Genomic DNA, 12325 nt, shown 5'->3' with positions numbered 1-12325 from the left:
TTGCATACTGAGGTTTCAGTGCCATTGACGACGTAACATGTTCTAGTAAAGTGAGATTAAGCGCCGCCAATGGCAGGGAGTGAGTTAATTAAGTGATGGGCTAATAGTTAATTTCCAGAAATAAGACACAGTGCACAAATCGTATAAAAAAAAGTCATTCGTAACAAAGTCGTTCTTTGTCGTTGCGAGATGACCGAGCTTCGAGTGACGTCCGTGAAGGCGGCGTAGAGTAAAGATGTGACGTCACTATAGGCGGGACCGAGCTCGAAGAGGAGGAAGAGGAGGAGGAAGAGCGAAGCTGCTACTACCTGCCTGAAAAAAAACATGTCATGTAACGGTACTCGGCAGCATCCACCCCGGCTCGCAGCAAGTAAGCGTCCACGGCTACACTTTGCCCCTCGCGCGCCCCCCTAACACGCGGAAGTCCCGTTAAACAGCGACGACACGCTGGCTTTTATTTCAAACTCGTCCCCTTTAGGTTTACGCCTTTATATTGCTAATCTGTCGCTAGCTAACTCGGGAATTACTCTTAACTAAAAGGGGTTAAAAATAGGATTAAATTACTTTAAAATAGCTACATTGAGACGTGATTTTAAGTGTGGAAATACATTTTTGTGGAGGCATATTTGTCTGTGAACTCTCGTTTAAACTCAGCCCGAGCCGGCTCACTAGACAAGGGAGTCATGCATTGATTATGTTTAATGTGCAGCTGACGTGGGGAAACATAATTTGCAGTCGTAAAAAGTATTTTTCTGACATCAGGAACATTTGACAGGAGGAGGACTGCGAGTTGTTTTGGTGCGATTGCGCCGCCTGGGTGGGGTGAGCCTGCTCAGATTTATTTGCTCATGGGGTCATCAATAACACACATTTTGAGTCAATTTCTTTTTATACAGCATTCATACAAACTCATAAAATTTTTTTAAACAACAGGGGAAACATTTTAAATCCATTACTTGCTTTAAGATTTTTTTAGCACCCTACCGGATAGTTTGACTACAGGGCTACTCACAATTTGGAGAAAAAAAGCTGTTCAGACAGATTCAGGTGAATTATAGAATGATGAGATGACATGTGCACATGTTTCAGATCCCGTCAATCACATGGTGGGGATAGACTCCCCTCCGTAAGATGGACAAAGGCGGAGCCATGAGCGCAGCGGGCAAAGCTAGTGGGCTCAAGCCCCCCTCAAAAATCGGACGCCCACCTGCAGCGATCACAAAGACCCCCCCTTCCTCAGGTAAGAAGATAGTTTATTATGTCCACACTAGGAAGCATCCTTGTGTCTTTCTTCATGTTAAAAAGACTATAAAGGCTATTTTATTCTTTTTTTATATCATCTTAAAAACTGCCATTGCAGCAACTCCAAAGTCCATTCCCACCTCTGAGAAGCCCCCCTCCCCTGGCCAGGATGGCGCCACCGACTACCAGATGGGGGAGCGAGTCTGGGTCAACGGCAACAAGCCCGGCTACGTCCAGTACGTGGGGGGCGCGCAGTTTGCCCCGGGCCAGTGGGCGGGCATCGTGCTGGACGAGCCCATCGGCAAGAACGACGGCTCGGTGGCCGGCGTTCGCTACTTCCGCTGCGACGACGGACGGGGAATTTTCACGCGGCCGTCCAAGTTGTCCAGGACGCCCCTGCCGGAGAAGGAAGCCAACGGGGGGCAGGTGAAGACGGGGAGCGCTGAAAACTTACAAAATGTCCCCGCCGTCAGGAGGATGAGCGGCGCGCTCAACCGAACGGTTCAGTCCACCGAGTCGGTGTCCAACGTTTCTGATACAGAATCTACCAAAAAGAACAAGCGCGAGCTCAGGAAAGGAGATCGGGTCTTGGTACGATTAAAAAAAAGAGCACTTCATTGTTTTATGTTCCAATTATAAATTTGACGTTGTGTCTCAGGTGGGCGGGACCAAGGCAGGAGCGGTGCGCTTTCTTGGCGAGACAGACTTCGCCAAAGGAGAGTGGTGCGGCGTGGAGCTAGACGAGCCGCTGGGCAAGAACGACGGCGCTGTGGCGGGCACCAGGTCGACCAATCAGATCATTTCTATTTGTTTGGCTTAGTCTTTTCTCGTAACAGTTAGACAGTTAATCAGCTATTTTGACAGTCAATCTGTATGTGTATATGTATATATATATATATATATATATATATATATATATATATATATATATATATATATATATATATATATATACATATATACATATATACACATATATATATACACTTATATGGATATATATACACATATATGGATATATATATACACACACATGGATATATATATACACACACATATGGATATATATATATATATATATATATATATATATATATACATATACATATATGGATATATATAGACACATATATGTATACATACATATATATATATATGCATATATATATATGTATATGTATACATACATACAAGGCAATTAGTACACCAATCGCTAATATAATTGGCAATTAATTGGCTTAATAATCGTATGTTAATGTCATGGTATCTGCTCAGGTACTTCCAGTGCATGCCCCGGTACGGCCTCTTCGCCCCGGTTCACAAGGTGACGCGCATCGGCTTCCCTTGCACCACGGCCACCAAAGCCAGGTGTTCCCGGCCAAAGTCCCTCCTCAAAAGGAGCCCGAGCGCCTCCTCCATCAGCTCCATCAGCTCCACCACTTCTTCTGTCAGCGGAAAACCCAGCCGAGCGGGACTGGTGAGAAGGCGCCGTTTTGGCTTCCCTTGAAATTGGGAGATTTTAGGGGAGACCAGGGTTGCTTAACACATTTTTTTTCCCCTGAACATTGATATGCCTGAAAATTTCGTCTTTTATTTATTTCAGATTAACTTGGGTTGAATTTATTCTCCTTTTAGTTGTTCAACTTTTTTTTGTCTATTCAAAGACATGACGTGATTGAGTTGGGGTTTTTTTGCGGCCTAATTCCACTAATTTCGATATGTATTTCAAGCCAAACCTTTCGTCACGCTATTTTTCCTCCTCCTTCTCCCTCAGTTGACCGAGACGTCGGCCAGGTACGCTCGCAAGATTTCCGGCACCACGGCGCTGCAGGAGGCGCTGAAGGAGAAACAACAGCACATCGAGCAGCTGCTTGCCGAGCGCGACCTGGAACGCTGCGAGGTGGCCAAGGCCACCAGCCACGCCGGGGAGGTGCAGCAAGAACTGGCCTTGCTGAGGAAGGGCCGGGACCAGGTAAGAAGAACTCCTTCCTCTCGCTCTGGTTGGAACCGTTTTGTAAACGGTTCTGCGTCAGTATGCCGTGGATACGGAGGCTAAGCTGGACCAGTTGAGGTCCATGGTGGAAGAAGCCGACAGGGACAAAGTGGAGCTGGTCAACCAACTGGAGGAGGAAAGAAGGTGTGTGTCTGTGCCGGAAAACAGCGTCACATCGTCGCTTCAAGATTTTATGCTCTTCTCATTATTTATTATTATTTATAGGAAAGTAGAAGACCTCCAGTTCCGCGTGGAGGAGGCCTGCATCACCAAAGGCGACCTGGAGGTAACTTTAGCCCTATGTAATTCATCTGGTTTTCATGAAGTTCACTTTAAAATCTCATTTCCCATGAAACATGAATCCATCCTCAGTCAACTTTGTAAAAAATGTACCCTTCTTAAAATCACGAATGTCCACACATCTAGCAAGCATGGCTCGAGATAGAATAATTCATTCGGAATATTTAAATAGCTCACAAGATACTATTTTTTTATATGAATAAAAAGACCCATTGGATACATGTTCCAAATACAGTTGAACCTTTTTTAACCACATTTAAGATTGATCTAAAAGTCTGTCACTTTTTAAAATGAGGACCAAAATGTTACTGGCATCCACTTAAGACGAATAAAACTTTCAACAAAGCTCATTTGGAAACTAAACACTGAATGTTCACCTGGATTCAAGGAAGAGGGTTTGCTACCTTTATTATTTTTGCCATAACATTTCATCTTTATCCCGTTTTGGAACGCATCTCCCATTTCCAGTTGAGTTCAAATGTTTTTAATGCCATCCCGCTTCATTCACATGCATGGGGAGTTTTATGTCCTGTTCTTGCCACCATTCTGTCTTCTCCAAACTAATTGGAGTGTCATTTTTCTGTCACGTTTGAGGCTCTAAATCACGTGTCAAAGTGGCGGCCCGGGGGCCAAATCTGGCCCACCGCATCATTTTGTGTGGCCCGGGAAAGTGAATCATGAGTGCCGACTTTCTGTTTTAGGATCCAATTAAAATGAAGAGTATAGATGTATATTACATTTCCTGATTTTCCCCCTTTTAAATCAATAATTGTAATTTTTTAATCATTTTTTTCCTGTGTTTTTAGTTCAAAAATCATTTTGTCAAATCTAAAAATATATTTAAAAAAGCTAAAATAAACATTGTTTTAGATCTATAAAAAACTGAATATTCAGGGCTTTTAATCCAGTTCTGTTAATCCATTTATAAAAAATGAATCTAAATATATCTAAAATGGTCCGGCTCACATGAGATCTGGTCACCATGAATGTGGCCCGCCAACCAAACTGGGTTTGACACCCCTGCTCTAAATGATAAAAAACGGACAAAACAGCACCACTTTCCGCTCGCCATTTAAACTCACAAGCCGCCATTGACAGCAATAGGCGTCCAATCCAATCTTCATTCACCTCCACCCTCCCAGATCAAATGGATTGGATGCCTACAAGCCATCAACTCATTTCAAGAGTTAAATTTGTTCTTTAAAAGACACGATCGGACATCTCCCTCACCTTGACCTCACCTTCCTTTCGCCTTTCTTGTCACCATTCCTGCCACCCAACCCACAATCTGGCTAAGCAACTTCACCCTTCACCTAACCAGACGGACCGCGTCTTCTGTCCTCTTCCCACGTTAGCCGCGGGCCCACGCCTTGTTTCCTTCACCCTGTTGCAGCATTTTATTGCCGGACGGAGCGCTTCTCCTCTTTTGCTGCGCTTGTGTGTCGTTGTGGCCTCAAGCATGCACATTAGCCCCTTTCTCCCCGCTTTCTTTTTTCTCTCTCTCTCTCTCTCTCTCTCTCTCTCGCATTAACAGATGCAGAGCCGCCTGGAGCACGCCTGCATTAAGGAGCTTGAGCAGAGCCTGCTCTTTGAAAAGACCAAAGCTGACAAACTCCAGCGGGATTTAGAGGACACCAGGGTAAAATCTTAAAATGGCCGTCCCGCGCTAGTCAGAGTTCACGCTCGTTCTACATTCTCAAACCCAATAATCAATCTTTCACACAGAAATGAGCCCATCCCTAACCTTATCAGACGACCCGCCATTTAACCACTTTTACATAGTTCAATAGCGTAGGGTTTTTTTTAAGTCGTCACGGTCTCCCGGATTAAACGCATCGGACGTGAGTCGGTGTCATAAAAGAGGACTCTTTCTCCTCGTCGTGCAGGTGGCCACCGTGTCGGAGCGTTCGCGGATCATGGAACTGGAGAGAGAGGTTTCGGACCTGCAGCTGCGCCTGCGGGCGTCACGGCAGAAAGAGGACGCCGTGTCCGTCTCCCAGCAGCAGCTGGCCAACCTTAAGGCCCAAGCCCTGTCCCAAGAAAAGAAGGTTCATTTCCCACTCACTTGTAAAACAGAACACCAAATCAGCTATATCGTATCAATATCAGTACCCAACAAACAGAACAGTACTCTATCCCAACTGGGAAAAACATAGTGGAACATTCATTATATTCTTTTTTTTCCTATAAATTGAACAGTTTTTGATGTACTCCCCCTGTGCTTGTTCATATTGTTTAATTTATTAACCTATGACCTGGCAGTCCACATCACATTTTATGGTTGTCAAAGACTACAATGTTACATTTTGGACTACAAGGGACTGGCGTCCACTTATGATGTGGACATCATTTTTCTCAGAGACTATGTCGTGTAAAAAAAAATTCTTTGTTTGAGGTCCCAATTAGCCTAAATATCAAAGAGAAAGGAAAAATGCATGCCTTACAAGAGCTTGGGTCTTAGGAGGTTAATTTTTTTTCTATTTTTATTAAGCGAAAGCAGCAGACAGGAAGGCATATTGAGGGGAAAATATATATTCAAAAAAATATATATTCATTCAGACACATGTGGAGCCCATGAACGTCACGTCACGGCGATAGAACATGTGTTCTGGGGCCGCTTTGCTGCTCAAGCACATGGTGTCCATAGTACAAAGAAATAATACCCTAGAAGTACTATATTGTACTTTTTATGTCATCAAGAGTGGTACAAATCCCTTTGTGGACGTGTCTACTGATGACCGAGCCAATTAGGAGAAAAGCGGCGGCAACAGACGTGACCAGGAAGCAACTATCTGCTTGAATAAAGTGTCGCAATGCAAAGCGATAGGTCAAATTCTCAGGGTTTTTCTTACCAGAAATATCCCCATATCGCATTAAATGATGAAGAGAAATCATCACAAAGTGTTTTTTTATGATGGGCAACGATGTTTTTGTGACGAGAAAAGCCGCAAAGGTTCCTTCCATAAAAAAGGTCTCAATTGGAACTTGCCCAGATTGCTATTAGTCATATATTTATAGCGGGTATATGAACCAATCAATCTGGCATGTAAACATACTGCGCATATGTTGTCTATCCCAGATCAGTGAGTTGAGCGTGGATATGGAGAGCAGATATCAGGAGCTTCGGTCCATGCAGGACGACAAGGATTCCATGCAACAGCAGATAAGCAGATTGGTAAGGGAAAAAATGAGTGAAGGAAATATTTTGGTGAGACTTGTTTCTTCATGGCCCTCTTTGTCCCCTCAGAGACAAGAAGTGCTGCAAGCCGAGCAAGAGCGAGCCAGGATGGCAAAAGTGGCGCAAGGTACTCAATTGCTATGGCCACATTAGCCGTCACCTCATTTGTTCATTCATTTTTACTCATTTCCATTAGTTTTGGAGCATTTTGTCAACGATTCACTGCTCGGTTGAACTGAACTGGACTGAACTGACCTTGCCTTTGTACTCACACGGTTGATTTGTCTTTTGTCAGAGGCGGAACAGTGGAAGAAGGACTTCCAGGCGCTGAAAGATGGGAGTCAAAGTCGGGAACAAGAACTCAATGCTCGGCTGACAAAGGTGACTCTACCAGACATTTTTGTGGCGTTTTACAAAGACAACAGTGATTGGTTGGTTATCTGTCTCCAGTGTAGTCCGCCTTTTGCCCAAACTCAGCTGGGCTAGGTTCCAGCACCCTCCAATCTTGATTAAAAACCTATAAAATGTACGGTTCATGAAGCAGTTTTTAGGTGTATTTTACGATTTTATTGATTTTTGAGCTACTAAGACTGCTAGTATTTTACTGTCAATTTATTTATAACAATGTGTTTTAAATGGAGCACCTTCAGCCCCAGGGAGCCACGTACTCAGCGTCCTCATGTACGCTCGGGTGGATGCCAAGCATCCAAGGCATTATTTCATGGTCTGGGGGGGCCGGCGCAGTCGTAATGAGTCAGATCAGAGTGAGAGTCGCCGTTTGCCTTTTTGTCGACGCAGGCCGTCGAGACGTCTACAAAGGCGTCGCTGTCCCTGGAGAAGCTGACCGATGAGAAGAAGGATCTGGAAACGCAGGTTAGAACTTGTTGATGAGCGTGCGCACGGGAAGTCATTAAGGCACATTTTAAAAGCAGCCGAGTGCTCTCAAATGTGCTCGCCGCAGTGTGCAATGATGTAATCCTCACGTGGCGTGGTGTGAATTATGGAACGGAGAAAGAAGCAAACTGGGATTTCAGGAATATGATCGAAAAACACATTTTAGGCCTATTTTTGTCACCATTTATGGACGTCAATTGCTGTCCTTGGCAGCCAACGATTCAAAAAGGCAACAAAATTGATATTTTTGCCTAATTTATTACATCTGCTTTTAGATTCCAAAACGAACCTGCCAGCTGTCATAGTCAGAATTCCGCCTGCTGCCATAGACGTAGAATGTTGGGTAGAACAGGGTTGGTTGTCACACAGTTTGGTTGTCAACTCCACCAGAGGCCGGTGTTAATGAGTATCAACAATGATCAGATGTTTCCAATTAAACTTTATCTACATCTTTACTGTACTCAAATGACTTTGAGGTCATAGGCAATTGCTTTATGGAAGAGTAAAACATGGTGACAACCAACCCTGTTCTCCCCTATGTTTAATATGTGTTTTAATGGCTGGCCCAAGTGACATTCAGTGTTCATGACACGCGTGAACATTAACTGACGCTCCCAGCCCGCCGTGACGCTCGCCGTGGAAACTCCGAGGCCGAGCGGCAGGATGGAGGCGGGTCTTAGTCCGGCTTACATAATTGTAGCCAGAGAGAGCGAGATGGAGAGAGAAGCTGTTCCTCTCCCTCACAGTCTGTTCTCGCGCTCGTACGGGATTGGTTGGGCTAGTCCCGGGCGAGCGCTTCTGTTGACGCCCGTGTAGCAGCGCTGGCTTTGATAGCGGGGGTGCACAGTCATAGCAACGGCACAGGTATGGACATTGCGGCGTTGAGTCACGCTTTTTCCGGAGGCGTGTACTCTCCTCGCTACCAGGTACGATTCTTTGCATTTTGGCTACAAAAATGTTGGTGGCTCAAGTCAAATTAGCTTCAATTTCCAACACAAAATGGAAATTAGCATACAATGTTTATGAATGTATTTTTTTATTTAAGGTCACTACAGGTCAAAAGTTGACATTTAAGACCCTGTTTAGGGCAGGTGACTATTTTTGGTCATTTTAAAAATAACTTTTTTTGAAGACTTCAGACTTTAAAAACTGTATGGGGCAAGTCACTATTTTTGATTGGTTAAAGAAAATTAATATTGTAGTTTTATATTTTATAATACAGCATTAATAAAAAATGTAGTATATATAAAAAAATACACACTGGTTGTAGCCCCAAGTTAACGCTCTAAAGTTGATTTTTTTTCATACTAGTTGACTCATTGCCTGCTAGTTGAGGTGGCAACACGGTGGATCAGTGGTTAGCATGTCCGGCTTACTTCTGAGATCGAGAGTTCGATCCCGGGCTCCGACTTTCCTGTATGGAATTTGTATGCGGGTTTTCTCCAGGTACTCCAGTGTAATAACATGCAATTGCGATTGACTGGCAACCGGTTGTGGGTGCACCCCGCCTCCTGTTAGCTGTAATAGGCTCCAGCACCCCCGCGATCCTCGTGACGCTAAGTGTTTTTGAAAATAATCATGCAGTGATTACAGCAAATTTCATGTTGTTTAGAGCGTACTGAGACAAGCAACTGCAAATGCGTTAATGAATTATTGACTTGCACTGCACGTGTTTTTGAAAGAGTATTTTTAGATGGGATCAAGTGCATCGCTCAATCATGTTCACACCTTCTTGTCGTCTTTTTCACGCCGCCGCTTAGCATGTGTGCTTCATCCATGACGTCTACTATTTTCTAAACGCCACGCGTGTTTTGTTTTCAGTTGGATGCGCTGAAGCAGCAGAACTGCAAATACCAGGAGGATCTGAATCGCTTCAACCGTGACGATGTGTAAGTAGGATCTAAGTTTCTTCAGAAAAAGCATATTTTAAGTGATTTAATCATAGAAGTAGCAGATGAGTCATTGTTTTTCTTGAGCTTTCTGACGTTAATGTTTATTTTTAGAATGCGCGTGCGCACGTGTTTTGAAATGGTACAGATCCACCGTCCCCCCCCCCCAAACCGCGTCATGTCTTGAGCCGCAGATGGATGTAACTGGCTGAGCTATCGTCACAAAAACGGCAATCAAAAACATCCCGCTTCCTGCCGCTGTTACGTAATCGCTGTCCTCGCGGCGCGCGGCTCCGGCGGTGACTTCACCGCCACAGCTGTTGTCGCGGGAGCTGTTTGATACAATGGCAGATGTCTTTCATTGATGGGAATTTGTTAGACTTGGGAGGGGCTAACAGATCTCTGCCAGGATGAATCGACTCGTCCACAGCAATTATCAAATTAATCCACTACTATTTTGATCGTATTACTAGTCTCTTTCAAGGATGTTTTATTTTAGTTTTTAACCCATTCGAGGCCCTTTTGACTGCCACTTTTTACGCAGAGAGAAGATCTCGACCGAAGACTCTGGTCTTCACGACGCTGCCGGCGTGCTCGCCAATGACAAAGACTGCGAGCTGGAGACGCTAAAGAACGAGGTGCTCTCCTGAGGAGAAGTCAAGTCATTATTGCAGTCCACGTCACGCCGTTTTTCTCTCAGAACACGGCGGCCGAGACGCTGCGATCGGCTCAGATGGGCGTCCACAACGTAGAGCGGAGGCTCACGGGGCGAGACGGCGATCAGAAGGAGGAGCTCTCGGGTGAGAAGACGCCGGAGCCGTCCGCGTCGTCTTTGCGCGCTAATTCTGCGCTAATTCTCCGCAGGCAACGAGGCTATAGAGCGGCTCAGGGAAGAGAAGGAGTTCGCCGAGGGTCAGGTGAGACGGCCGCCGTGAGCGTCGTCGTCGCGACGACGAGCGAGCGACCGACCGCACGTTTCTCTTTGCAGATCAACTTCCTCAACAGCGTCATCGTCGACCTGCAGCGCAAGAACGAAGAGCTGAAGGTCAAGCTGAAGAAGCTGGCTTTGGTCGAGTTCATCGGCAACGACGCCACGGACGGGTAAGAAATTGGGAGCGTGCGTACTCTAGTCTTCCATGTCCTTGTCTATGAGTTTTATTGTTTGTCACTCAAATCCTAAATGCTTGAATTGGCTCAGCTCGGAGCTGGCGGCGGAATCCAAGCGGGAGAAGAGGGCGCCGCCGCGGCCCTTCTGCGACATATGCGACTGCTTCGACCTGCACGACACGGAGGACTGCCCCACGCAGGCGCAGAGTCCCGACTCGGTGCCGCACTCCAGCTACGGCGGCCACCGCGACGACGAGCGGCCCTACTGCGACGTGTGCGAGATGTTCGGTCACCCCACCTGCAACGACGATCGCACCTTCTAGATCTTCCTGACCAGAGGCCGGCACGCTTCCACGGTGCAATATCCACGTAAGCATTTTGACGGCGGACAGTCGTTTGCTGACATTCCGACCAATCAGGTAACCTCACTTTGAAAACACACCCGCCGCCATTGCAGTTTTGCCGACCCGTTTCAAGGTGATACTAACCTGACTGATTTTTTTGAAATATTAGCTTTAGCCGCAAACTGTTTAGTGACATTTCTCTGCCTAGCATTCTCATCTTACTTTGCTGTTGACGGTAAGAAAAAATTATGAAAAGAATTTATCATACTAGTGACAGATTTTTTTTTTTAAATGAACCACTCGATTAGACGTTAATGACACAGAAATAATCCAATTTCTTCAGCATAACCATCCTAAAATGTCTTAAAAAATGACTTTTTGAGACCTTTTGGTTTATCTACCGTTGTTCGAGAAACGCTGCAAAATGTTGCCGTTTTTACGACGAGTCATCAAAATGTCCTGCTAGGCTCCACCCACATTAACCCTTCGTCTCATTTTGCATCATTTTCTCAGTTAATTTGCATGGATGGCACCGTTAGTAGACACAGAAAAAAAAGATTAGCTGGAGCTAAAACACTGAAGTTTTCACACTAGGGCTGCCACTAAATCGTCAACGAATCCATTACAAAATTAATCGACAACTACACTTAACCTTTACATACAGACATTATAATTTTTTTTCTCTTATTCTTCTAGAAGAGGTGTCTCAGAACTTTGGCCTAGGGGCCAATTGCGGCTCAGTATGTCATATAAAACAATTAGAAAATTGAATTATTTAACTGAAAGATTCATTTAAGCGATATGAATAGTGATAAATTCCAAATAATTTCAAATGAATGGAAATTCTACCACAACTATGATACTATGTAACCTGGGTTGGCAGTAAAAGAGTTAAAACAATATAATATATGATACCCAGCAGGTATTAAACATTAACAAATTTAATAATATACTTTTCTGACAAAAGTCCTCTTCATAATCTTGACAATAAATATTCCTTGATTTTTTTTTAGTCCGCATAGAAAAGCAGAGAGGCGATTGGTCGATGTCAAGTTTGTCTGTAATAGCAACGCTGCTACTGCATGAAAAAGCACAATAGAACTACATTTCACATTTTTGACAAACTCAACAGTCGACTGCCAAAATGACGGTTTGTGGCAGCCCTATTTTACTTTCTTGCTAATCGTGATGCCAAGAGAATTTCTTCAACATATCAGTGTCGTCATAAAGCACAACGTTTTGGGATCATATTGAATCTCTGCGCGTTTCTACGTCTCATCCACAATGTGACTCGCACACAGTGTATAAAATACTTATTTTTTTGCCCTGTTAATAAGATGCACTCCCAAATATTGTATAGAGAAACCTTGTGCTATTT

At 44.5% G+C, this 12325-nt stretch overlaps 1 protein-coding gene across 2 annotated transcripts; it reads left to right on the top strand.

Annotated features, from left to right (window-relative positions):
- Positions 1 to 222: 222 nt before the first annotated feature.
- clip1b (CAP-GLY domain containing linker protein 1b) lies at positions 223 to 11236 on the top strand. Of its 2 annotated transcripts, XM_077623191.1 has the most exons (20): positions 223 to 370; positions 1090 to 1240; positions 1361 to 1833; positions 1901 to 2025; positions 2518 to 2719; positions 3017 to 3214; positions 3276 to 3379; positions 3461 to 3521; positions 5070 to 5174; positions 5422 to 5583; positions 6615 to 6710; positions 6783 to 6840; positions 7009 to 7094; positions 7512 to 7586; positions 9429 to 9496; positions 10041 to 10134; positions 10197 to 10296; positions 10361 to 10413; positions 10485 to 10597; positions 10695 to 11236. In XM_077623191.1, the coding sequence occupies exons 2-20, from the start codon at positions 1132 to 1134 to the stop codon at positions 10924 to 10926; spliced, it is 2514 nt and encodes an 837-aa protein (XP_077479317.1). In that variant the 5' UTR covers positions 223 to 370; positions 1090 to 1131; the 3' UTR covers positions 10927 to 11236. The 2 variants fall into 2 exon arrangements, with proteins under 2 accessions (XP_077479317.1, XP_077479318.1); XM_077623192.1 differs by lacking the exon at positions 5070 to 5174.
- The last annotated feature ends 1089 nt before the right edge of the window (positions 11237 to 12325 follow it).

This window comes from Stigmatopora argus, chromosome 16 (assembly GCF_051989625.1).
Source record: "Stigmatopora argus isolate UIUO_Sarg chromosome 16, RoL_Sarg_1.0, whole genome shotgun sequence".
NCBI classification, from domain to species: Eukaryota; Metazoa; Chordata; class Actinopteri; order Syngnathiformes; family Syngnathidae; genus Stigmatopora; species Stigmatopora argus.
This window is presented reverse-complemented; position numbering and strand designations above follow the sequence as displayed.